We start from the raw sequence: 27,823 nt of genomic DNA, 5'->3' as shown, positions 1-27,823 counted from the left end.
TTTATGGAACACTAGTCTGTTACATGTCGGGGCGGGGGTGGGGGTGAGGAATGTGACATTGCTCAGTCCTTAACACGCAGCGACAAGTTGTGTCTCCTCGGCCACCTGCAAAGCGGCCGGGATGGACAAACCATGGAAACTGATTTACACACAACTCGCTATTGTTGAGTAAAATCGCGTGGCTGTGGGGGCCGCCGACCACCTGGCTTCCTTTAGTCATGCAGATTAACAGGGAGAAGGCTGGATTTTCTCTAGTTTGCCATTCTGGCATATACCTCTGGGTTTAAAAATTATATGTATATATATGTCTTAGAGGTTGGATTCGTACTCATTCTGGGGAAAAAACAAATATTGCCTCAGTGTATATAGATACTGAGGGTGTGAAGTGGCAATATTGGGTTTTTTTCCCCAGAATGAGTACGAATCCAACCCCTAAGACATTTGAATAAGTGATACGCGAAGAAGGGCCCATCTGGGTATTTCATGCATCCGTTCATGTGTTGGCCAGACTCGGGTGCGGGGTGGTGAACTGCCCTCCGGAAAGATCCCCGACGCAGGGGGCCAAGTAAGCACACGCGCATCACACGGGGCTTCCACGGCACATCCGGGGAGGAAACGAAGCTGCAGGAGTCCACAGGGCTGGCGTTCATCTACTTTAAGAAAGCACACCAAAAAATGTGTGGGTCTGGGTGTCTCAGGGTGTAAATACTGTCCTTCCAGAAAGGCTTTGTGTAAGGAGCAGCCTCCCTGATGACATTTCAAAGGGGATGCAAACAAGTCTGCCCCTGTGGGCAGCTGGGGCTCAGCTGGACTTCCGTCAGCTCACCGGCTCCCCAGGGGCCTGTGGCGCCCCAGCCCGGCCCCGCCCCTTTGTTGAGTCCACTGGGGCTGCTGAATAGATCACCCCAGACCCAGGGCCTGGTAAACAACAGACATTTATTGCTCACGCTCTTGGGGCCCGGAAGTCCAAGGTCAAGGTGCCAGCATGGTCATGTTCTGATGAGGACCCGCTTCTAGGTGATTAAACAAACAAACAAAAAATCTCCAAAACCTGAATTTATTTCCAAGTTCGTTGTTGATATGGTATCGTCATTGAAAATAAGAAACTGCTTTTAGAATTCGGTGTTAAATATTCCATCTTTTGTCAACTGAGGGAGCAGGGAGAATATAGTGAGCGGAACACATTCCATGTTCTAATCGTTAGTAATAAAAAACACCAAAAGTGATTTTTACATACCACCTAAATAAAAAGGAAACAGATAATCTTACTTTTAAAAAAATCCTCACCCGAGGATGTGTTTTATGGATTCCAGAAAGAGAGGACTAGAGAGAGAGAGAGAGAAAATATCAACTGGTTGCCTTCCAGCTGGGAATCAAACCTACAACCTTGGTGATGTGTCCTGACCAGGGATTGAACCTGTAACCTTTTGGTGTGTAGGATGATACTTCAGCCAACTGACCCACATGCCCAGGGTGATCACCTTACTTTCCAGAAACTAAATAGCCCAAGGCCCTCCTGCACGTCCCAGCTCAGAAATAAAATCAAGACTAAATCAAGTTCAAAGAGACTCAGTCATTTTGAAGAGACACTTTAAGTACCAGTTTTATGTAAGGCAATGTGCTGGGCATAAAAATGGGGTGGAAAAATACAAAATACCTACCCTGCCTGCAAGCAGGCCTTGGTCATTTCCCAAGGCAGCAGCAAGCAGCTTGCTGATTCTGTCATTAACGCCACGGTCACTTTAGCCAAGGAAGTAGCTCTGTGGGGAAGGAAGAAGCATCAGGCCTCGCATCCTTGGGCCATGAATCTGCAGCAACGAGGATTTGTCTTCACTGAAAAGAATACGGATCAACAGCCTGGTGATGGGAAAACACTACCTAACGGCGGCCAAAGGGAAAACGCTCTGCAATGAGAAAGGCTGGAGACTGCAGATCAGAAAGCAGGCAGAGTTCATGGACCGGCTCAGGACACGTGTCCAGAGCACGGCAGGCTGTCAGCAAATAAGCCTACGCTGGCAGTGGTGAGCACTAGGAAGAAAAAACAGGCGGCGTGAAGAAGTGGAAGAGTGGCGAGGTGCGTGGGGGCTCTTGGTGGGGGCGGACATCTTTCAGCAAGGCGACCCAGAGAAGCTGGCTGTGAGCAGGTGACTTCTGAGCCAACCAGAAATCAGTGAAAGAAGTCCAATGAAAGAAGAGCAACTCAGGGAAGGGCATTCCAGGCCGAGGAAGAGCAGGGGCCTGGTTCTGGAAGGCGGTGTGAACAGTGTGTTAAGGGAACAATCGGGAAGACTGGGTAGAAGGTGAGGCTGGTGAGGGGACAGGATGCAGGGACAGAAGGTGTGCTGGGGTCTCGTGGTTACGGAAGGGCACACACTTCTGTTTACCTCGGTGAGTCTCTTCTAGAGTAACTGATGGTGTCTTATTGCTGGGACGCTGTGTCATTCAGAGAAAAGCAAGTGTCTAGGCCCCGAGACATCCCACCGTGACGTCAGGGCTCCCTGGTCTCAGATGGTCCAGCGGTTCCTGGGAGGCAGTGGGTGGAGAGGCTGAGGAAGGTCCACACTCTCCTTGCCCCTGCCCCACGTCTCGGTCCTTCCCTTTCCTGACCACCAGTACACAAGTCACAAGGTAATGCTCGTCCCTAATCACCACAACCATTGCCACCGTGCCACCAGAATGAATAAACTGGAACCGCACCACTTCCTTGTATCATCTGCTGGAAAGCCCGAGCAGGAGCATCGTATGGTCCCAGTACTGAGCGTCCCATGCCTGAGGTTAGCCTACCAGGGGGTCAGGGACAGTGACCTTCTGGCTTCCAGAGCAGGAGAAAAAGTCCATTTCTTGCCAAGAGTCATGCAATGGCTGATTTTCCAACCCTGGGAAGGGATTAGAGGCTGAACTGACAGAATGAAGAAAAATGCCCATTACCCTAAAGACCTATCTGCCACCCTTCCCACGAGAGGGTCATTCGCTCCCTCTGACACACGCAGCCCTGCTCCTCCTGACTGGTCAGCATCGCACCATCCTCTCCAGTCAACTGACTCTGCCATCTCTGTGCTTTTTCATCAGATAAATGATGTGTGTTCTCCAGAAATAACCAGTTCAATTGACGTTGACTAGTCCTGAAGTCAGAAAGTTACCCTTGGGCTTAAACCCAAACCTCCTGGAACGAGGCTGGAGGTGTGAGGTGGTGGATTCTGATTACAGAGCCCCCCAGATTAAACCGCAGTCTTGCAGAGTGCTGCGTTGGCAGCAGACTTGCCGGGGGGGTGTAACTTACTGAGCGAGGACAGAAGCCCCAGGAAGAGAAGCATGGAGTAAGACAGTAAAGCAAATTGAATCATCAGTTCCTTTAATGCTACGGAACATTAGAAACAGTGCTGCTTGGAGTCAGAGCTAACTTCGTGGATTGAATTTAGCAACTAGTGAAGAATGTGTTCTGGGAACTGCTATTCTGTTTCCTTAAGTAAAATATACAGCCACTAGGGAAAGGCTATAATAAACCTGCTGAGGTAACTAGAAAGAAAACATAAGCACAGAATGCAGTCGTCCCAGCTCACAGCCTGCCCAGAGGTGAAACGCACGAGGACGAAAAGACAGGTCCAGAGCAGACACTTCTGAAAGTGTGTGCTAGGCATCTGCGACCATCGCGATGTCCCCCCACCCCACCCGGCACCCCAGATCCATCATGCACCCCTCTGCCCTGCTGTGCCCTGCTGGCTGACATTACAGACCGTTTCTGGGGCTTCCTTGTCCTCTAGCTTCTATATGGCTTAGGCCCTTGGGGGTTGCAGGCAGGAAATCTTGAGTATGATGGACAGCTTCCTTGCAATTCCCCGCCCACCCTCTCCTTACTTCACCAGGACTCTGGCTCTTACAGAGAGGCCTGGGTGCACCCCTCCAGCTCCACCCGACAGTGACAATGGCTCCCCACCATTGCTAGTCCCCACGGGGCTCAGCATCCTTCATTCCAGACCACAGCTCTGTATATAGTTTCCTCCTTAAGTTCCATGAAGTTAAAGGTTCTCTAGCGTGCCATTCATGTCCTGCTGAGTCCCTAAGTTATGTAAGATCTAACACTGGACACCTTCAGGTCTACCTTTACAAGAACAGCAAATACGAAGAAACCGTATTTAGTTGCATGTGTAACTAAGTGACACAGGGGGTGTTCCACATTTGACACGCCCGTTTTCAGACCATTTTTGGAATAAACTAATGGTTTTCAGTCATATTTTATTTTGCGAAATCTTTCCAACAGTTCTCTTTTCCTCTTCCACATAGGCATTTTACAGAGAGATCGAAGCACCGTGAATATATTAGAATGAAATAACGTCTTAGTCTTTGCCTCCGTTTTCAACAAGAAACGTCCCTGTTGGTCAGGAACATGTCATCTAAGCCCACATCTTCCTGCTTCTCATTTTGTAAGTCAGTCTCACCTTGCTGTTTCACCTGGGCATCCTTCACTGCAACACTGCTACCCACCCCCCACCCCGTGACTGATGAAAACTAGCCCAACCACACACATTCGAACAAGAACACACCTTGTACATGTATCTGAAGTGCAATCTTCACCATTCTCTCACTTTGACTTCCAGGCCTCCAAGTAAAGTAAAACTTGCAAACGTCTATTCAAGCAATCACCTAGACTTGAACTTCCACACCTACCCTGTTTGTTTCTGTCTCCGCCAGCACAAAACCACCTTGACGCCACTTCTGAAGTGCTACTTACCGCCACAGCCTCTGCCCAAGACCACCGGAGGTCGAGTCCTCTGTGTTAGTCCTGTGGTGGTCATCGATGCAGTTCAGATTTGCAGCTTTCTGCCTTCTGGGCACATAGTAGGACTGCACTTCCTGGCCACCTCGTGATTATGTGGGGCCACGTGAATGGTTTGGGCCGATGAGTTGTGGAACATGACATCTGCCCCTTCTGGGCCAAGGCATTTCATTGCCCTTTCCCTCTGCCACAGTAACGGGCAACTTTGGGGACAGTGAGGTGAGGGGACAAGCAGAGTTGGAGCCACGCTTCCTAGTCAACCCACCGTGGGGATGGGATGTGGGCAGGAGCTAAGTCTTGTTGTCACAAGCCATTAAGATTTAGGGTTGTAGCCACAGCACAACATGCTTTATCTTGATTCACTATCCCAACCGCCTGTCCTAAACACCATCACCGATTAGTCTGGTTACATCACTCTCCTGTCCAAAGGACCCATCTCTGCTGACGTACACACTCCTTAGTCCACCACTCAAGGCTTTCTGCAACTTGACCTCAGCCTACTCTGTCAGCCTCAGCAACCTCTTTCCCACCAAAGAGAGGAAATGGGCTCCCTGAGAGTTCGTGAAGGAAGCTCCAGGTTTCCGCCCTGCGTCTGACTGTATCCTGTTTCTCAAACGCCCACACCTACCACCTCACCCAGCATCTACAACTGAAGAACAGGTGGAATTCACAAGTCTCCCAGTGGGTTTTCACTCAGCACGTTAACCAAAGAATTCATGTCTTTCATTGGTGGCTTTTTCTGCAGTGGCCCTTACCAATTCTGTTCCCTCTGTGACCCCATCACACTTGCTAGATCTTCTCATTTGGCTGTCCTTGGCTTCTAATCTCTTTCATGTATTTCATTTCCTTATCTCTGTGGATTCTTGGTAATATCTTCACAATCTACCTTCCAGTTCACCGATTCTCTCTTTGGTCGAACCATCTGGCTATCCTCCCAGGGTGAAGAAACCTGTGCTGTTTTGGACCCCAGGCTTCACTTATTCTTCCTCTTGGACCTCTGGGAATTGTAAAAAAAAAAACTTTTCTGGAGGCTCGACTAGGCATTTATTTAATAGATGCTAATTTCATATTACTAAGCATTTCTGGGTATTGAGGAGTAGATAGACTTCCAGGTTATCTTGTGAGAGCTATAGTGCCACAAACAAAAAATCTAGTATCGTGTTTTGCACATACGTTTTATTTGTTGAATAAATGAGCATTTGTCAATATGTACACAAACACAGAGTGTGAGCACTAGCTTTAAAGCAAGGATATCTGGTTCTAATACACAAAGTCACTTACCAGCTACGAGGGTGTAGGCAAAAAATGAAGAGGCTGTGCTCAGCTTCCTCAACTGTGAGACTAGCCTAGTGAGCCCTATGCGGCCCAACACCCACGTTTACTGCAAAGGCTCAAATGGAGACACGTGTGAAAGCGTACGAATACAACTTAGAGAGCAAGACACGTATAGCAAGTGACAGCCATTGAGTTTCAAGTTGGGGAAGACTCAATCATGCCCCCAGATGACACCGGTGTCCTGATAGAAATTGTCAGCCAGAAACTGACAAAATAGCTGCTTGCTAATAAGGACGAAAATGCCGTCCTTCGGAGTTGGGGTGGGGGGAGGATTCTGCAACAATCTGGAGCCTGCCCCTGAAATTCACCACCTCCTAAACATCCTGAAGATGTCACAGTCCCGCCATCAATGACTCTCTCACAGAAGCACAAGGGCCAAACGTCCCACGTTTATTTACAGATGAAACGCGTGTGATACAGTTAGGACAGATGTGGTGCGTGACCCCCGACAGCAGCGAGACCTTTTTGAGGAACCGAACGTTGACTACAGTGTATCATGCAAGGATCTATACATACACAAACAAATTTCTTTTCTTTAAAAAAAAAAGTACAAAACATGTTTAGGGATAAATACAAGATATAAAATTCCAAAGAAAACACAGAACGAAAACCAAAAAAATAGAACTCTCCCAGAGAACTATAAACGGAAGGGACAGAAGAGCATGTCCGCTGTACTCCCACAGAGCAGAACCTCTGACGGTGAATGTACTTGAAGTGACCGACCTACGCCAGGGCGGCGTGGCGCTCACCCAGCGGCCCCGGCCGCCAACGTGGTGGTTAGAGTTGTGCTTCCCGGACTCTAAGTACCAGAACGTTTGGCAATAGCACCCAGAACAGGAAATGCCAACTCTTCAGACAGCAAAGGGTTAAGTCAACTAGGATTTTTGTCTTCCTGTCAAGAGCCAGAGAAATATTTGATATCTTGTAGGCGTGTCTTGGTACTAGTTAATAAATTACATGACAAAAACTTGACTATAGAAATCTATTGGTCTAACTACGTATTTGTAACGTGTATGGTAGGTCCAGCCCTTTCGCAACTTTATTTCCTTGTGCTCTTGGAGGCAGCCTTGCAGTCCGGCCAGAAAACCACCAGTCTCCACTTTGCTCTTCAGGATAGATACCTTTCTTCCCCGTAAGACGGAAATCAGGAAACCCCTCATCTGTTCCTGGATGTTGGGCCTCGGTTTTTTATTCACCTGCAAGGCTGCCGCTTTCAACACCGTTTGGCATGGCCCGGAACAGATGCCACACGCCGCCGGAGCGCGCATGCGTCCGAGGCGCGCCACCCCAGACTCAGAGCAGGCACGTGGAGGGTAGCGCTAAGACACTTGAGAGTCCCCAGGTGTTTTGAGACCCACGATCACCTACAATTGATGTAGTAAATTCTAAAAATTAAAAACACTAAAAAAGGCATTTTCTTAGCCCATAATTAGTTAACCCTTTTAAATCTGTAACATACAAAATGGTTTATTTGAATTCAGGAACTGCCCCGTTACTAAGAACTCTGCTTCAAAGGAACAATACAAAAAAAAATTTATAATCTTCTCCCCACCAAAAAAACAAATGAACAACAAAAACCAAAAACCACAAAAACCCAAACTCAAAACAGTTCCTACTAAATACTGATACAAACATGTAACAAAGAGTATAAAAAGTTATTTAAATATATACAAACTCCTCTGAACTCGAACACTGTTTTAATACTTATGGAGGATACACACAGAGAAGGTGAAGAAGGGACACTGAGGGAGAATATATTGCAACAGCCTAGACAGTACTGTTAACTCTATTATACTGCAACCTTTCTGTAACAAAAATGTCTTTTTCACTCCCATGTGGACAGGGCTCTTCCTCGTGGAAGGTCTGTGGCTATTTCTCCGCTGAACTCACTCTCTTGGATTTGATGAAGGCCATGCCGTGGGTCCGCATGTGCGCGTTTAAGGCCGCTTCGGTCTCGAACGTTTTCGCGCACACCTTGCACTTCCGGTCGGCCGAGGCGCCGTCGGCCGCCTCGTGCTCGGGGCTGGGCTGGTTCTGCTGGCTCTCCTCGCCGGCCCCGTTCTGCTGGGACACCGGCTGCGGCTCCTTCAGCTTGTGCACGATGAACAGGTGCCTGGACAGCGACACGTGGGACGTGTAGCAGAGGCCGCACTCCCGGCACTGGTGGGAGGAGCCGTCCGATCGGTGCTGCGGGATGTGCTCGTGGAACTGCAGCAGGTTCTCGGTGGTGAAGCCGCACACGGCGCACTTGTGAACCTTAAAAACATTGATCTTTAGCTTTTTCAGCGGTTGCGTAATCGCACCCCTGGGAGGTCTGAACTCTAAAACTGGTTCTTCCAACTTCCGCTTGGGACTGGGAACCTTGGAGAAAGAAACAGACACAACTGAAAGCCATGGGGCTGGCTGGGTGGCCGGTGGCCGGCTCCCTCGAACTCGAGGCTGCCGGGAAAACGTGCGCTGTGAGCTGGCGGGGGGTTGGGCTCTGTCACGGCTGCGAGCCTGCCACCCCGACCGAGGCTCCACAAATCTGAGTGTTCCTGTGGCCCAGGCAGAGCTCCAGCCCAGAGGCCCAGCAGGGAACAAACAAGTCTCTGCCGTCATGGGAGGTGGGCTCCAATGGAGCGTGACAAGCAGCAATCAAGGAGCCAATCACACACAGGAAAATAAAGCAGCATGGAAGGATGGGTGGGGTGGGACTGTTAGGTTGCATGGGGCATGACAGTGGCCTCTGAACCTAAACACGGGGAGCTGTGTAGGCAAAGGCCTGAGGTGGGGCCCGTGCCTGGGGCACAGCAGAAAGGCCAGCGGGGCTGGAGCAGGGCGGCCAGGGAGACACGGGGGTTGAGTGGACTGAAAATACCTCATGGGGGAGAAAAGGCCAGGAATTTTGCCTTTTCAGTCTCTAAAATGGAGAGTCACTGGAAGCCCAGCTGGTCCAGTAACTGCCCTGTCCTGCCCGCTCACCTTTGTCAAACTCCTTCCCTGATGGGTCATGCCTTTCTCCTGCCTTTCCAGCTTTCTAGATCTGAGCCACACCCAATCCCCACCTTTTTTATCTCCAAAAATCCAAGCCAAAGGGATCTCCCTCCTCCCAGTTCCATGGCCTGTTTTCCGCCTTGTTCCCAGGGTGTCTCTCGTGCACCCTGGCCTGAAGCTATGACTACGGGCACCTTACCTGAAGCTGCCCCTCCACCTACACTCTTTTAAATACTTTACTTATTTGTTTTTAGAGAGAGGGGAAGGGAAGGAGAAAGAGAGGGCGAGAAACATCAATGTGTGGTTGCCTCTCACACCTGCCCCACCCACTACTAGAGACCTGACCCCACAACCCAGGCATGTGCTCTGACTGGGAATCGAACCTCTGACCTCTTGCTCCACAGGCTGGTGCTCAATTCACTGAGCCACACCAGCCAGGGCTCCACCTACATTCTTAAATCCCCGCCTCCCACTCCCCTCTGGACAGGATGACAATCTAATGGGACATTGGTCTGAGCAGTGTTCTGATGGGCCTTGACTCAGTGCATAACTCCTTGAAAACACAAGTAGGCTCTACACAGGTCCAATCCAGCCACAGCCCAGTGCCAAAGACAGCAGAGGCTCTGAGACATCTGCTCAGCTGCGGCTTCACTCTAAGGGCACTTGGCCATGCACACCTTGTGCACAGGTGAGTACATACACCACTATCTAATCCAAGTTCACTACCCACTGATGGAACAATAAGGCGCGGATCCGCCATGTTAGCTTCCATGGTTACAAAGAGAAGCTAAAAGGAAGTGCGGCTTTTACGAGGACACTACCACACCCGGTACTGCTGCCAGGGAAAACGAATCTAGCTCTATACATCCCTTCTGGCTAAGAGGCAATTTCTGTGCCTCATCACCGCCATTTTAAATTTACTTATGTAAGCAGATGCCTGCAGCTATTTCTGGAAGGGCACAGAGGAAACGCAACACAGGTTCCCTTTTAGGAGCAAGAGGAGAGGTCAGAATGGGTGTAGAGGGGGACTTCCCTACTACTTCATACCTTCATGCATAGTCTGACTTTTTAAAATCGGTTAACTGCAGAAACTTTTAACTGGGAAAAAAAAAAACCCCCAAGTCAACACAATTTCACCGTAAAGAGAACACCTGAAATATATCTGACCTTGGCATCTTCTTTGATTTCTGCTTCCTCCTCATTGGTGGCTTCTGTCATCTCTTTCAGGTCAGGGTCCTTGATCCCATGCATGAGCTGAATGTGCTTCTCCAGCATCAACCGCTTCGTGAAGGTGCGCCTGGAGTCTGCGCAGTGCCTGCAGGGCAGAGGACAGGACGCCGAGGTGACCCACGTGCTAAACAGGGACTTGCATCCCAGGTGGCCACCGCCACTGCGGGACCGTCACCACCAGCTGCACGCTCAGAGGGGTCAAGGTGATCTCTGTCGGTCAATACTAGTGGCCCGCGGCGACATCGCAAAATTTTGCTATAAATCACATTCTCCGATTTGGGCAAAGAAAAAAAAAATGTTTGCAGCTTTCAGGAAGTTTTCTGTCCATTTTTGTGTCCTCACGGGACCAGTCTGCTTTGGTTCACATGGAATATTTATTTTCTAGGTTTGGTTCAAGTATCACTTAATTTATAATGCTAGGTGGCTTTAATATTAAAAGGGACTAAAATGCTTAACTTCAAAAGTTTTCTTCACCCTGACTCAGAGTGTTCCCTCAGAATTTGCATCACCAGGGACATTGAACTGTGAAGTCCCACCCTGACTCCTTCATGCTAAGCTTAATTATTTCCGACCACTCTGCCACAGCAGAGAGGGGACAGTGTCTCGCCTGGTCAAACTCCTCACCCAGGCACAAATGTGACATGCCCAGTCAGAATCCCAGCACTCAAGTACATGTGTCTGTCCAGAGACTCATGTAGAAAACTATGGACAGATGCCCCAAATCAGTCAATTATTAAAAAGTGTGCATTTTATCTTATGCAAAAACACCCTGTAGATTATGAATATGTTTTTCCTTTGGAAGACATGAATTTACAGTTATCCTAATAAAACAGGCCAAAAAATGTAACAAAAAAAAAAGTTAATGGCCATTGCAATGGTGGGTGCTACGAGCTAGACATCAGAAAGAACGAAGAACCAAATTTGCCGCCTCCAGAAAAGCTCCTGTGGATTCTATGATAATGGGCCCCAAACTCTGCTGATTTCATGTTAGAGACCCAGAACCAGGGCAGCAGTGGGCACCTGCACCAACAAACACCCAGGAACACAGGAAATGAGCCAGACAGTCCTAGCATTTTACTACTCATGGTGACCTCACGGGGAAATAAAACCCACCACGTTCTCATCTCTCCAAAATCTCTCCAAAATCACTCTCAGCTTCCATTGCATCGAAGGGGCGTCCACTACATCCCTGTCCTTCCACTGGAGAAACTGCCCCTAGCTAACCATGCCCCAGCCAAGTTTCGTGAGTCCCCAGAGCCACGTGCCACAGGCTGGCCCTACGGCTTCCTTGTCTTTGAGTTCTCTTTTATGAGAAATGCCTTAAAGTAAGTGGCCTTGTTACATCCACTCACTCCAGGCACGTTCTGTTTGCATATAGGAGAAAGCTTTCTCATTAATAATCACATACCAAGCTCTGGTCGCCACACACTAAGTCGCTCACGGCCATCCTAAGAGGCGCAGTGTGCTGGCCCACTCAGGCCCATGCCTTTGGTCCCCTGGCCAACAGTGTGTGCTGGGACAGGCCACCCTGCAATGGGTGGTGAATGACAGCCACAGGGCCAACTGTCAGGCTCGGGCTGACTCGAGGACCGGGCCCCACCAGGGCCTCTCTGAACCCAAGAATCAGTCAAGTGGAAGGAGACAGATCAACTGGTCCAGGCGGGCAGCTCACGGCACCGCGTCCCTGCGGTCACTCACTTCTCCCGAATCCTCACTGACACGGCGGACACCTCTGGGGAACAGCCGGAGCACAGGAACCTTCCTACCGGGGTGCGCAAGAAACCACGCCTTTCGAGGTCCACGTTTTTAAGTGCTCCCGTCCAGTCGAGACACCGCGTGTCAAAACTACAGGCTGTCATGAAGACACGCAATCCAGAGACCATGGGACAGGGTGGGGATGGGAGGTGACGGGAAGCCGGGAGGAACCTCGGTGAGTGTCTGCCCGGCCGGGTCCCCTCACTGTGCCCCCCACGTTAGACACCACGACTTACGAGCAGGTGTAGACTTTCCTGATGCCTTTGTGCTTGATCCGATTGTGGCGGCACAGGCTGTGCGAGGAGCTGAAGGACTTGTCGCACTGGCGGCAGGGGTGCTTCTTCATTTGCTTCACCGCGGGGGGGCGGGGGAGAGAGGGAGAGAGCCAGGTGAGCGAGCACAGACAGGAAACTGTTAAAAGTTCAGAACTCTTCCCTGGGAGCTGAAGCTAGACGCTCATCATAGCACGGGCTGGGGGGGGCCACGAAGCAGCTAGTTTCTAGGGAATGAAACCGACCTCATCATGACAGTAAAAACACTTTACTTTTTCTCAACAACACTTAGGTTCTGATTTGGCACCAACGCCCAGGTATTTAAAAGAAACATTATGTAAAGTTTCTTTGCAAAACAGATACAATAAACGTTGTTTTTAAAAGCAGATGATATAGGAAAACATAACTCTTCAGTAATTACCAAACCGAGCCATTATTTAATTCGTTTTGTCCAGAAAAAATATGTCACCTCATCCCATGTGCCTTTTTAAATGAAATCTCTGGCTAATTTTAAACCTCTTAACTTTCCCCCACCTAATGATTAAGTAATTATTCCTTATACGAAGAAAGAGTCTTACTGAAGGCTTTTTGTTGTAAATAATACCACGTGGCTACGTCAAGAACACAAACATTTGAAACCACTTTATGGAGACGGGGGTGGGGGGTACAGAGCACAAGAGAAAGCGATCACGAAGTTTCACAAAAACCTTAGTTAAAAATTTCCCGCTCTGGCTAAGACATAATCGTGTCACCTCGACATATTCCCATGGAGAACCTAGGGAGTAAAATTAGTGGCTTAACTTCCGAGCAAATCCTTCGGGTGTGACCAGCACCGCAGTATGTGAACAACGAACGCGTCACAAGTAAACCAGAGCAGGAAAGATTGGGGCAGCGCACAGCTTGGCCGTCGTTCAAAATAAGGCCAGCCCTGGCTGGTGTAGCTCAGTGGATTGAGCACGAGCCTGTGAAGCAAAGGGTCACTGGTTCAATTCCGAGTCAGGGTACATGCCTGGGTTGCAGGCCAGTTCCCCAGTAGGGGACACATGAGAGGCAACCACACATTGATATTTCTCTCCCACTCTTTCTCCTTCCCTTCCTCTCTCTCTAAAAATAAATAAATATATTTTTAAAAAGGCCAAAGCAAGACTATGTTCTCATGGGAATGTGGTCTCTCAAATAACATTACTATTTTGGGCACTAGAAAGAGAGAAGTAAGCAAGCAGTTGTGAGCTAAGTGATAAAGAAATGATACATATTTTACGTCTCCTGACAAACATGTCCTAGTCAAATGGGAAAGCAAATCCAAGTGGCTGCCCAGTTTTCAGACATCCACCTAACCCTAACCCCGCCCCCGACTGTGAGGTGGAGACCACACTTCAGAGGGGGCAGGAGTGGGGGTGGGGAGGCCAAAGAAAAGGTTAACACAGAGCATGAGACACAAGAGAAATCTTCAATGAATGTTTTCTTTTTTTTTAAATTTATTTAATTATTGTTTAAGCACAGTTTTCTATCTTTTACTCTCAGCCCAGCCCACTCCCCCCCAGTGCTCCCCACCTCCCTCCCATTTCACACCCCCTTAGTTTTTGTCCATGTGTCCTTTATACTTGTTCCTGTGAATCCTTCCCCTTTTCCCCTGAAATTCCCTCCCCTCTCCCCTCTGGTCCCTGTCAGCCTGTTCTCTATTTCACGAATGTTTTCTTATTAATAACATATCCAAGTAAAGTTACATATCCAAGGTTCTTTAAAATATATGTATATGTTTATTGATTTTAGGGAGAGAGGAAAAGAAACATTGACGAGAGAGAGAGAAATATGGATCGGTTGCTTTCGCATGCACCCCAACCAGGGATAAAAACCCCAACCTAGGTATGTGCCCTGACTGGGGATTGAACCCGCAATACTTTGTTGTCAGGGCCCAAGTTTCATTTAGAAAGAGAGGGGAATGTTGTCTTCTAAATAAAGCAAACCGGTCTGGTAGGTGTTCCAAAGAGTCCTGAACCAGATAAAGGCAAAGTAGGGAGTTTCTTCTCTGTGTTGAGGACGAACGTGGGACCACAGCCTTTACTGCTTTCTTAAAGCACATAATCTCTGAGAAACACAGGGAGAACAAAGGGAACACCCAACTGGTGCTCTGCAACGTGCTATCCCTTCTCCCAAAGGCCTTCCTCCATAAAAACTGTGGTCACGCAAAGCACACACCGGCAAACCCCAGTCTCTTAGATTTACGTAGCCTGAGAACGACGGCGAGGTTACACTCAGAATCAATCTCTGAACAAGAAAGAGTGAGTCGTGAATGGTTCTCCTATGTTTCAACAAGGTTATTTAAATATCTACTAATATCTAATTCCCTTCGAACTTTGCACGTATAAGATGGACAATATTAAGATTACCTGGAAGAATCAAAACACGAGACACATTTCTAAAAGCCAAGGTGCAGCAAAGAATCCTACAGGACACAGAGCACTGACATATATTCACATCTAACCACACAAGGGGCAAGAGGTCTCAGGGAGATGTAAATTGCCTTTTCTCTTCAGGTGAAGGGCTTAATACGCCTTTCTCTTCGTGCTGTGGTTACATTAGCAGCAAACCAAAATGTTCACAGAGAAGTTTCAATAAAAGCATCCTCAGGAGATAATACATTAAATGAAGAGCAGCTTAGCTGAATCAATAATTACTGTTTTCAAAGGGTTGACAATGTGTGAGATAGTCTTCCTTTTCAACGTCTTTATTTAAAAATGCAGGAATGAAATGTGCAAAGCCCAAAACAATGGAGCAGGGTTTCCAGATCAGTGGCGACAAGAAAATTACAGGTTTAAACACCAGTTTCCAGATCACACCCGCCTCACAAAACAAACGACTTTCTTCTTTGCTAAATTTTAAATACTAACTTACTTAGAGATGCTTTAACCTAATTTATTTTCATAATAGTACCTTCAGTATTATAATAGTTCTCACTGCTACAATTTCTGTCAATCAATCAAAAATGAAAAAAAAAAAAACCACTGTATAAAGTTTACCACTGTTGTATTCTCAAAACTTTGAAGGTCGTTTACTTCCTTCTGGCTCCAGTGGGGTGTAAGCTGATATTGGAGGGAACCATGGCCTTGAGTGGGCTTTTTATAGTTACTTCAGAAAATCCATGCTTCCCCACTCAATTGTCAGTTATTGTGTTTGTTTTTTCCAGCAGAGCTCTTTGAAGAGACAGTGAATTAATGTCATAGGCTGGCAGGTCTGGAAAATTTTGTGACATCTTACAGTAAAATATCAAATCAGCATCTGGGTACATTTCCTAAACTTTCTCCCCGATTTTCAAGCTCTGACTCTTCCCCTCCACGCGCTGGGGTAAGAAAAGCATGGGCTTCCCTGGCCACACTGCAGGCGGGCGGCTGCAGCCCTGGGCTCACGGTGGATGCTGGGGCTAAGCGCTGGGGCAGAAAATGCCTGAGGTCCACTGCATCCAGGTGGCATCTGATGAGTGTATCCTGGGCTGCCACTGGCTTTGTCACAGTCAGCCATTTCCCATGCTGTAACTAGTCCCTTCAAGAAGGGACCAAGTCCCTTGGCTTCAGGCAAGTGCCAGCTTCACAAAGCCAACTGGCCAGACCTTCCCTTCCCCTTTTCCTGGGACTCCTGCCCACACCTCCCCCCCAACCCAGGCCCCTGACCTGCAGCAACATGCAAAACTCCTGATCGACCCCACGCAGCCAGGACCACCCCCAAATTTAAGCTCATTCCCAAACCACGCAGACACACTCTTCAGCTCCATCCTTTCTCATGAAAAAAGGGGAAAACCAACTATGTCCTATACATGTATCACAGCAGCCTCTTTCAGAATCTGACTCCTGCACTCTGGACCCTCCCACTTGGAAATCGATTCTCCAGACACACCCACACACGGTCCACTGGGTTCTGCTGTAGTAACACAACACGCATGCAACATGTTACACATCACTGCACTCTGCGAACCTAGCCAACAAAAACTACAGGGCTTCCGTCAAAAATTAAGCTAGGGGCATTAACACTCAAAAACTCGGTCAGTGGTCTACGTAATAAAACAGGAGCATGATTTTATACGTGTCTACTGGTTAATATATAGATTCTGCAAAATCAAAATGGCACTTTACCTGGAAAACGACTGTTTGCTCATGGCAGTGGGAGTCAGAGGGTGTGGCTTGCTGCGTGTTTGGGAGGTGGTGGGAGAAGGGTCTTCCAAGGGGGGAGGGCGGGAGGGGAGCGGCACGCCAGGTAGGCACGAGCGTGGCTCAGCTCGGGGAGGTGCGGCCGCAGATGGAACTGTGAGGTGAGTGTGTGTGTTGTTTACTGCGACACAGCTCCGTTGCATGGTTTACCGTGTTCACCTTGTGTTTCTCAGGGGTGAGATCACACACGAGCAACTTGACATCGGGGGTGGTGCTGCAGCTGTTCCCTGATGTGTTCACTGCACCGCAACAAATCGGTGTTTTCAACGCAAGAGTTCTGACAGCGCTGACCGTGTACACAAGGTCACTCACTGCAGCAGCACCATGTATACCTGGGGGAACCTGGGGCCATCAAACCACACCATTCCCGCCATGTGGCCACAGAAAAGAACAGAAGGTCTCAATGAACCGGTACGGAAGGGAGTGTGACGTTACCACATGGAGAGAGAACTGGAAAATTAGGTTAGCAAGCTGTGTTCTGCCTTGGAAATAGTAAAAATGAAAACTGTGTATGTGGTGATAAGTTGGGTTTACCGAAGTATAATTTACAAACTGTAAAATTCACTTTTTAATGTATGGTTCTATGAGTTTCGACAAATGGACACAGTTGAGTAACTGCTACTACAGTCAAGATACAGAATGATTCCATTGCACCCCAAAATGCCCACGGTCCCATTCCCAGTCAACCCCTCTTCCCACACCTCACACTGGGTAACCATCGAGCTCGTTCTAAACTCCACTTTGCCGTTTCCGCATCGGCAAATGGAACCAGGCAGTAGAGCAGGTAGACGGCTGGGTCTGGCTCCTCTCGCTGGGCATAATACAATGGTAACACATGATCCAGTCCGTCCACACCACTGAGGATCTAGGCTATCTGCTCCCTTTCACGGTGGAGTGGCTAGTACTTCACAGCATGGATTACACTTCCATTTGTTTGTTCATTTACCAGGTGCAGGGCGCCTAGGCTGTTTCCAGTTTGGGGAAATTCGGAACTACAACGCCTATAAACATGCCTATAAACATTCACGTGCAGGTTCTGGTGTGAACACGTGATTTTATTTCTCTTGGGTAAACACCTAGAAATGGGATTACCAAGTCCTATGGTGAATTAACTAAGACACTCTCCCACTGGCTTCCAGCTTGGCTGTGCTCTGCTTCTCCACCTGCAATGGTGTGGACTCCGGCGGCTCTGCAACAGTCGCCGTGGCTGGTGCTGCCACTTTATTCTGTCGTGGCCACTGCAGAGGGTGGTCCTCAGTGTTTCGCTTTCGATTTGTGTTTCTCTAATGACTAATAGTACTAACACTTAAACACAAGACAACAGATGAAACACCTACTAGTATATACTTCTTCCTCTAAAGAGTGAATCTCACTCCCCAGACATCTCACTGAAAACACGCCTGACCTTCAGCACTCAGAAAACACTCCATCAATTCTCCCTGTGTGAAAGAAAGAATGCACACTTATCTAATGGAACACCACGAGCGGGTTCTACCAAGTAACTCGAGAGGAACACACTCAGGATCAAGTGCTGGATGCAGAGCAAGAACTGCTGAGATTCTGGAAACTGGGGGAGCCACAAGCAAGTTTAAATACCGACTGAGAAAGAGCCTATTTAAAAAAAAAACGAACACAATCCATGAAAATATTGAGGACAAAGACAAGAGATGGGTCAGAGAGCAGGGAGGGATTCAGAGAGAAGGAAGAACCAGGCTTCCGGTGCAGCCGGAGACGAGGAGCCACCCACAGACAGGTGTGGCGCTTATTCCGGTCAGCGGTGGGCGGGTGAGGAAAGGACCGGGAGATTGAAGGAATTCCTGGTCCGAGGCCTCCATTTTCCGATGAAAACTACACAGAGCATCTAGACAATGCAGCCTGCATTTCCTTTCTCTTATCTTTTCCCATTGTAAAAATAACAATTGCTTTTTGCAGAATGAGAGAGAGTATAATGACTGCTTCTTCTCATCTCACCCACTGAAGTCAACTTCTAGCTATATAGCCTTCCCATTTATTTCTCTTCTGAATATATATTTACATGTATTTATCATAAGGCTAGATTATATATATTAATTTGTATCCTGATTTTTTCACACGTAAAACAGAGTTACACATGTTTTGATGGTTCTACATTCTTCTCAATGCATGCGTAGTATTCTCTTGTATAAATGAACCATAATTTAAATATTTTCTATTAATGATTTAGGCTGTTTCAGCTTTTCAGTAATTACAGATGGAAATTTCAGTAGTCACCTAATTGTTTCCTTTGTATAAATTTCTGAACGCAGTCCTTCCGGTTCAGACACTGTAAGAATGTGATGGCTCTCTGAAGCTTCTTGCAGAACTGTCCTCACACAGGACACCAACCACATCAGCTGGAACTCCCCGAGAGTCTTCAGCGCCAGCTCACCGCTCACCGACTCCGCCGGTGACAGGTAGACAACCACACTGCACCATGTTGTTCTCAATGCCCGACGGTGGCCATCTGCCCATACATTCCTGAGCCACCTGGATTTCCCTAGTGAAGGGCCCCATCGCATCCTTGCTGCAGTTTTTGGAGGCGTGAGAGCAGGGAGAACGGCTGGTGAGGACACCGGGCAGCAGACCGCCCAGCCTGGTGAAACCCTCAGCTCCGTGGTGGTGGGCCTTCCCAGCCTATCCAGCCATCCCCTTCTCTCACTCACACCCCACACGACTGCCACAGCAAACCACTGGAAAGGCCCAGCGTATCTCGTTTCTCTAAAACCCAGCCTTGTTCTCAGGGAGTAAGGCCTTTGGGCACGCCAGACTCCCTTCAAACACCCCCTGGTGCATCACCCCCAGAAGGACTCAGTGGCACTCACTTCGCCTGTCCTGCTGATTTGTGCCACACCCACTTCTTGCAGCACTGTACCAGGGCGAACTCCCCTGTGCAACCTCCAAGTAGCCCCTAGGGGTGGTTCTTCCTCTGTGAAGCCTTCCCCCACACCTCCCAGACCCTGCCCATCTCTCACGAAACAAGGGCATTCAACCTCTGCTTCCCTATACCTTAGATGTAAAGCCCAAGTCTTCTCCTCCACGCACCACATACGACCTTCACTTCTCATCTCACTCTGTCCTCCTCCAAACTCTTTAAAAATGGATCTATTCAATATATTCTAACGCCCACTCTGGGTACAGGGCCTCCACAAGGACTGAGCTGAAACCTGACTGGAAAGCACTTTTCACTCACCACCGCGTCACACAGCACCTCGTGGTTCCTCCGACACTCTAGTTTTACACCCAAACTCCTGCCAGTTCTGGCTTTTAAAATATTATTCTTTCTTTTTCCTACCTACTTGTAAGCCGGGCGAGAATTGTACTTTCAACTTTCTTTGTACTCCGCTGTAGCAAACTGATAGATATTTATAGATAAAAAGAAAGGTAAATACAAAAAAGTAAGCATGGTTAAAAGTTCAACATCCCAAAGTATGAATGAATGGGCTTAGTTTCCAAATAGTTTCATAATTGTACAGTATTCTTATAATATTCAAGTATCCAGACACACCAAAGAATAGACTGATATCATGAACATGTTAAAAAAATCGATAGTCATGGCGCTTAGCTCTCCTGCAGAATAAAAATATGCTAAGATTACCTAAAAATTATAACTCAACAAAGTTGATTTAAAAAAACAAATTCCCTGAAAAAAATGGGTAACACCATTAGCATATCTATTTCAAAATAAAAGGTATAATTTTCCCTGTGAGAATTCTTGAAACTTTCACCAGGGTAAATTAAAATACACTGTTTTATTTATCATATTTTTAGGACCACAAGACACACCTAGATTTTAGAGGAGGAAAATAGGGAAAAAATTTTGAAGCAAAAAATGTGGTAAGATATTTCACGACATAAGGAACATAATATTTCACCAATGTAAATGTACACTACATTTACTAGTCAGGTAAGCTACATTCGGACTTTAAGACGCACCCTACTCTTCCTCCCAAATTTGGGGGGAGTGGGTCTTGTAGTCCGAAAATACGGTATCTTTCCGTTTCTTCATCTTTTCATATGTTAGATCTGGATATAGTCAGTATGTACCCCCAAACTGAAGACTTTTAGTCCCTATATGTAAATGTTACCTACAGTTAAAGATGTAAATCTGCCCTGGCTGGTATAGCTCAGTGGATTGAGCTTGGGCCTGCGAACCACACGATCGCGGTTTGATTCCCAGTCAGGGCATATGCCTGGGTTGCAGGCCAGTTCCCAGCAGGGGACTCACGAGAGGCAACCATACATTGGTATTTCTCTCCTTCTCTCCTTCCCTTCCCCTCTAAAGATAAATAAATAAAATATTTTTTAAAAAAGATGTAAATCTTAAGAAATGATTGGATGGGCTACTCACCTAACCCACCCACACCCTCTTAGAAAATGGTCATTTACACACGGGTAGTTAGCCCGCTGTCCCCCTGGAGTATGGAATACTGTGGGTCATAAATTCCAAAGTCCTTACTGAAAGAATTTGATGCCTAAGACGCTTGTGACATTTTTCCAGTCCCTGACTCACGACATCCAAGAATACATAAACAAATGGGTATTGAGACGGGCACAGAATAGGAAACTCAGCTTACGTGCGGGTGCGGGCACCAAGAAAAACAATTTCTGAGTGCTAAAACGATCCCAGTTTCTACAAATTAGAACTGAGTGTTTGGGGGAAATATTTAAACACAGAGAATAAATTTAGACCAGTGGTTGGCCGACATTTTCTGTAAAGGGCCAGATTGTAAATATTTTAGGCTTTGCACACCATAAAGCCTCTGTTGCAACTACACCTTGTAGTTCCAAAGCAGCCGTGGGCAATGATACATAAATGGATGGGCATGGCCGTGGTGTCCAAAATTATTTACAAAAACAGGTGGCCGGGCCGTCAAACACGGTTTGCTAACCCCGATTTAGACCATTCTCTCACGTGCCGTAGAAAACAGCCAGGTCTCCAACATTCAGAACCAGGTCTACTTAAGAAAGCAGGCAATCGACCAAACAGAACACTAGTTGTACCTCTATAGTAAGGAGAACAAATTCTTTTTCAGGTGACACACTCAGAACGTGTCCCGTGCTGTTTAGGTGACAGCGTGCTGAAGACCGGTGCCTGCTTGTTGCTGGGCTTATTTAAAACAACCACGAACAAAGCCAGTCTCCCAACTTTCTGGTTATGAGACCACCTGGTTTGCTGGTGACACTGCACAACCGAAAAACTAAGATACAGAACTGTAGTCCTGGCTCGTGTGGCTCAGAGGACTGAGTGCAGGCCTGCAAACCAAAGGGTAACCAGTTTGATTCCCAGTCAGGGCACATGCCTGGGTTGCAGGCCAGGTCCCCAGTTGGGGGGGCCCAAGAGGCAATCACACATTAATGTTTCCCTCTCTTTCTCCCTCCCTTCCCCTCTGTCTAAAAATAAATAAAATCTTTAAAAAAGATGCACAACTGCCATCAGTGCACAGCAAGGGAAGGCCAAGCCCAGGGCAGACGGACAGAAGGATGTCCCTGGGCAGCTGCGTCGCTCAGGGCCAATAGGAAAAGGCAAGTGTTCAAAAGAATCCTGCCTTCCTGACGCAGCTGCCAGGATCAGGGCAGTGACACTCAGAAAGGCCTGCCCGGACCTTGGCATCTGCCCCGACCTTGGCATCTGCCCCTGATGACCAGGAGTGTCATGCACCAGGGGTTGGGGGGCCTGCTACAGGCCCCACACAGACCCCAGGGCTCCTCTGTCCAGCCGCCCACCCCACAGAAGGCCCACCTTCCCAGTAAACCCGATGCACTGCTCCTCTCCCTCCTCCCCAGTTCACAGCAGGAGAAACTGGGCAGAGGGTGCCATGGGCCACTGTATCTCACTGACTGAGAATTCAGGAGTCAAAGATGACACGGGCCTGGGAACGAAACCTCTGTTGCCAAGTTCTTTTGGGTCTGGCTCATTCCCCTTCTACCTGTAAGAGTTTGCCCCATTTTCTGAGCCTGCTTGGTTCCTAAAACACGTGCCGACAGAGAGTGATAGTATTTCTCTATCATTTCTGTTCTCAGAGAATCCAGTCCTCAAAGAGGGACCACTGGAATACAGAAAATGTTTTCTTCGAATGTGCTTTTTAACACAATCCTTTTGCCCTTTTTAATTAAAAAGCAATCTAAAAAAAAAAAAGAGGTCCTTGGGAATGATTTTTTTCTGACAATCACTATTTTAAATATTGCTACAGAACAAAAAATTAAAATATACCGTCAAAAGACAGAAGTAGATTCTTTGCGATATTATTTCTACAAATCAAGGAAACTAGTCATTCCTTTTAAAGATAATCACTGTGTTTATTTGATGATCTGTAAGAAATCTGTTAATAACGCTTGTTTACTGAAAAGTAAACGAGCACAAATATAAACAAGCTAAGATTAAATCTGAATGATGATGGCAATTTTCTCATCTGTCCCAGTCCTGTGAGCGACACACTGACCTTCCAGCTGTCTAAACCGCAGTGACGAAGCACTGCTGGTCGCTATCGTCGACCATCAGATCCAAAGGTGTGAAGGGGCACGTGATGCCACGAGAGTTACCAGGCAGCCAGTCTGCGCCCCCGTGCGAGAACCAGCTGCCACAGAGCTACCGAAAGGTTCTTCTGTGCTTCTTGTCCTGCTGTTCATTCCAGTTTCGCAATGGTGTGGCTTCAAGTGGTTGTTGAGAAAACATTTCCTCTTTCTTCCCTGACAACCTTCCAGCTCTTTATTTGAGGCACCTCGTGCAGCACGCCGTAAACACGGAATCTCCCACCTCGCCCCAGTCTCACCCCTGGCCCTTCCCTTGCCAAAACAGGCGTTTGTTCCCACTCATAACTTGGGGTGGCTGCTACAAACCCCACACCAGGACCCTGAGCCTGGGGTGGAGGCCCCTGGGTGCTAAGGCAGCCTTCTTCTGTGCAAGCGCTAAAGTCTGAAAAAGGCCTGCAGCCATCTGTAAACTGAGTGGGAACTCACAACCTCTCTGTCACCTTCTCCTGCTGTCAATGTTACGATGCCTTATTAAGTCAACCACGGCCAGAATGACCTTCCACTTCCTTTGACATCCCAGCTTGTGGCGTGTAAAATTATTGCCTGGTTTTGGGGGGCTTCGAAGTAATATCAACTTACAGACACGATTGTGCGCTAAATTCTTAAAACCTGAAATCCTGGTCTGCCAAGTTGGATTTAGGGGCATATTTTCCTAAAGAAAGTACAGGTCAGTGCTGCATTCTTGGGCAAGTCCATAAAAGCCTACCCACATAGAAACAGAACCACGAAATTGGACTGATACTCTAAAACCTGATGAGGCTTCAGCACCCATTTAATGGAAACTCCATAGCAGACAGCAAATCTGGGTTCGTGTCATTAAAAAGGCTACTTTCCTACCTCTTCTCTCTGCCCCATGGGACCCACACTCTACTTGCTAGGGACGCTGGGCAAGGAGGCAACCCGGAGCACAAGGGCAGGGACTTCTGGGGACATCGGTCTGCAGCTGGGGCAGAGAGCAGGGCGAAAGGCCAAGACTTTGCCATAAGGCAAGCTGCCGGTTCTGAACAGCATGAGAAGATGGCAAAATCTAACCTCCGCCAAGCCAGGAGGAGGAGAGGGAGCAAGAGCTAGACCCCAGCATGGCAGCCAAGTGGTGGTGGAAGCCGATAGAAGGCAAACTGCTCGTCTGTGACAGTGAGGGGAGTCAGCCCCTGGCTGCAGGCGACGTTTTTAATAAGAATGTTCTTAAGCCAGTGAGTCCGAGTCCCGGCACATTCACCCACAGCAGAGAGAGACAGGGGTCAAGTCTCGTATTACTCCTGCCGGGAGATGGCACCGGCCCAGCCTCAGGGCAGCCTCTGCCTCCTGAGGCCGAGCTCCCAGTGAGAGAGAAACAGGAAGGGCCTGGGGAGGAAACGTCTCCGTCAGTCTCCAAAATAGCAGCAGCTGTGGCAGGCGAGGCACTCCCTGCAGAAGGTGGCCCGTCTGTAAACACCTTCATCACGGTGGGGGCAGGGAGCCCCGGGCTGCAGCCATTCACTGCTCGCTCACCTCATAGAGGGCAGACTTTTCAGGCTGCCACAGGAGCTGCCCTTCAGGTGCAAAGACACAGCGTGGCACACGTCTGTACCACCAGCACCTCCCGTCATTTCTTAATACCTGCTTCGAGGGTCTGTGCGGACCCAGTCCCTTTGGGCTGGTCACCTGGCCAAAGGCTCCCACCTGCCAGGCGGGGAGTGAGGGGGCCGCCAATGGTTACAAAGAGGAGCGAGCGTGACTGGCCACACCCACAGTCCAAGAAAGCCTAGCTGATCATCTGGTTAATTCACTCTGCAGGATCGACTGAGAGCCTCTGAGAACTCCTAGAGGCAGGCAGGGACCTCTCTCCTGGGCATTTCTCCAGATTACTGAACTGTCTCTCTGCAGGGAGAGCCCACTGCAGGGAGGGCCCAGAGAGCCCACTACTACCCAGCCAGCCCCAAACACCTCCCAGGCAGTGGCTAAGAAATCCATGACTCAAGGTGGGAGGATTTACGTGATAAATCAACGACATCACAGCACTGTTGACTACGACTGCAACTCTTGCAACTCATTCCTGTAAGGCCGTAGGTCCCAAGGGAAGACTATAAGACTGTTACAACACTAAACATTCTTCCAAAACTACAAACACACACTCATTCATTCAACGATGGCATAAACAACTTCAACCGACACAGACCATAAACAACTCGAACCAATTAAAGTGACGATGGATGGAAAGTCACATACTTGCGAACTGTTCCTAATCCATGTTGAAAGATTCAATGAGGCTAAAATCAAGCAGTTTTTCAAACCCTAAGCTTCTCTGCTCTGCAAAGAGCGGACTGTTCAGCGGTGTCGGAGGAGCCTGAACTGAATCCCACGTCTGCTGTGTACGAGGTGCGGAACCAGGGGCAATGAACGACTGAGCCTCTCCCGGGCTTCCCTGCTTTCCTCGTCTGTAAAATGGGAGCAGCGATGGCATCTGTCTCATGAGCCCGTTTTAGGGATGAGTGAGATACTAAATAGTGCATGGCAAGCCCCCAATCAGCGTTAGCCACCCTGCCATCATCACCACATTCTACTGCCCAATTTACCACGTCACCAAAATCAGCCCTCAGGGGACCTCTGCAGCCCACTGCTGCAGAGTACTTACGTACTGTCGTAACCCACAGCGAAACCAGGTCTTTCCAGGAACGTCTCGCCTGGCGACGTAAACAACTACGCTCTCCCACCGCGTTTAGCCACGCACACTTTCCAAACACACGTGTCTAACACCGGAGACCCAAAGAGACTTGAGGCGCCTCCTCACCTCACAAAGAGGTTCCCTGGATGGAGGTGCCTACAACACAGAACACCGGGGTCACTGAAGCATTCAGGACATCTGTCTCAAAGAGGAAGTTCCATCTAAGATGGCGTGATGTCTTCCAAATCAGCACCCATTCTCCATCCAGTCATTTGAGAAATGTTTACTGGCTTACTGTGAGCTCTGGAGAGAAGCTCCCAGAGGCTGTGTGGAAGGGAACTGAGAGAGGACGGAGGCTCAAGTGTCTCACGGGAGAGGCACCCTGCAGCGAGCGGCAAGGACACAGCAGGGAGCACACGCTGCCGTGGAAAATGCAGGCAGAGGACTTCCCTCCGTCTGACGGGACTTGGAACGGCTTTGCAGATGGGCTGATGTCTAAGCTGAGGCCTGAAGGACTAGGAGAAGTTAGCCACCTGAAATGCCCCAGAGGCAAATGAGCAATGTTGAGAGCACTGCCAGCCAGCTTGACCATGAGATATGAGATATGACCAGAGAAAAAGGGTAGACCAAGGGACTCCCAGGAAGCCACTGGACTGAGGGCAATAGGGACATAACACTTTGCACAATCAGAACTGCACAGCGGGGACAATAATCTGGGCAAGAACAAAGATAAATGGGTGAACTAAAGGGTATTAAGTGAAGAGATGGGGAGAGGGCTGGATAGAAGGAAGGAAACACCAAGCCACGTTGGCCACCCACCAAGTTTTGGCTGCAGAAGTTGGGGGAGGGGGCGTGGCGGGCGTGGTAGGTTCTCTGTTCAGTAGGTTTAAAGCTTCTGTGAGTTAGCCAACAAATGATAAGTGCTTGGATTCTGGAGACTGGAACGCAGGTACAAAACCACAGCAAGTGGAGACAGAGACTGGCAGTTGTCTGCACATTTCTGGGAGAAGTGACATTACGAGAGCAACTGACATTCCCCAGAGAGAGTCTGCGAAATGTTTCCAGGACAGACACCATGAGAAAACCCAGGAGAGGGTAGTGCTCAACACGAAGGGCGGAAAATGTGTTTAGGAAGAGTTGCCAATTAGCTGAAATACTGCAGTGGAATCGATGGAGGTCAAGTCCAAAAAAATGTCCACTGGACTCAACAATGAGGTCACAGGTGAAGGGAGTCTGTTGACACAGGTGAAGCTGAAAACCCCAAAGGTGGTCGGTGGAAGGGTAACTGGGAGAGCAAAACACATGTTTGCTTGGCTGTGTGAAAGGAAAAGACAGAGTGGAGAAGATTTGAAATTTGGGGTGTAAATGCAGGCGGGGTCACGTGAGAATTCTGATAGGGAAGAAGAGAATGGGAAGAGACCCAAGTGTGTCTGCAGGCGTCTGGAAGTGGAGGGCTCCAGTCGGCGGAACTCACACGCTGGTTTCCAACTCCCGTTCAACGAACCTCGGCTTCAGTTCACCAGTTTATAAAGACATTTTCTCCCCCTCCCCCGCTGCCCTTCAGTTTCTTCAGGAGGCTGCCTGAACTGAATTGAAACTGTAATCTAATCTGATGTGGCTCATTCCAAAAGCCAGGGTCTCAACCTCTTCAAAGCTAATCCTAAAATCCCACTAAGCCTAACATTTCCTCGGTGATGAATGGCTGAGTATACAGGCCCTGCAAAGCACACTGGCACACACACCAGTCCCGGGCCAGCTCCGTGCCGCCGTCCAAAGCAAATAGTTTAAATAAGCGTTATTTTTCATTTTAGATTCTAGATCCAGTAATTGTCAGATGTGCAAGATAAGGTCAGTTTAGGAGGGAAATAAACAGGAAAAATTCTGAAATGTTCTAAGACGGTTACAGAAGTCTCAAATGTGCAAGAGACGAAAGGACTGGACTGTTAGATAATGACAGTCTGCTGGTGTTTAAATATTTGTGAAATCCAGTTTGGGCGCCAAGAACAGACTTCTAGAATCATTAACACACCAGGCTCTGAAAGAACCGCTGGTATTTACACAGAAGGCTTTTCAAGTATCGACCCTC

The 27,823-nt window shown here is 48.3% G+C and overlaps 2 protein-coding genes across 11 annotated transcripts in view; both read right to left on the bottom strand.

Annotated features, from left to right (window-relative positions):
* The window catches only part of LOC118980237 (O-acyltransferase like protein), a 45,376-nt gene extending 42,538 nt beyond the window's left edge, over positions 1–2,838 (bottom strand). The window contains exon 1 of the mRNA XM_037036746.1: positions 2,785–2,838. Within this exon, the coding sequence (XP_036892641.1) occupies positions 2,785–2,838 (54 nt within the window). The remainder of the gene's footprint in view (positions 1–2,784) is intronic.
* Positions 2,839–6,478: 3,640 nt separating this feature from the next.
* The window catches only part of ZNF532 (zinc finger protein 532), a 96,544-nt gene continuing 75,199 nt past the window's right edge, over positions 6,479–27,823 (bottom strand). For 9 of the 10 annotated variants that reach the window (XM_037035072.1, XM_037035109.1, XM_037035100.1 and 6 more), the window contains 3 exons: positions 12,307–12,419; positions 10,253–10,400; positions 6,479–8,470 (listed from right to left, as the gene is read on the bottom strand). In XM_037035072.1, the coding sequence (XP_036890967.1) occupies positions 7,979–8,470; positions 10,253–10,400; positions 12,307–12,419 (753 nt within the window). In that variant the 3' untranslated portion in view covers positions 6,479–7,978. The remainder of the gene's footprint in view (positions 8,471–10,252; positions 10,401–12,306; positions 12,420–27,823) is intronic. The other variant, XM_037035131.1, reaches the window with a different exon arrangement.

This window comes from Sturnira hondurensis, unplaced genomic scaffold (assembly GCF_014824575.4).
Source record: "Sturnira hondurensis isolate 20B ecotype Veracruz unplaced genomic scaffold, ASM1482457v3 Scaffold0001872, whole genome shotgun sequence".
NCBI classification, from domain to species: domain Eukaryota; kingdom Metazoa; phylum Chordata; class Mammalia; order Chiroptera; family Phyllostomidae; genus Sturnira; species Sturnira hondurensis.
Note: the sequence above shows the minus strand (reverse complement) of the source record. Positions and strands in the feature narration are given on the sequence as shown.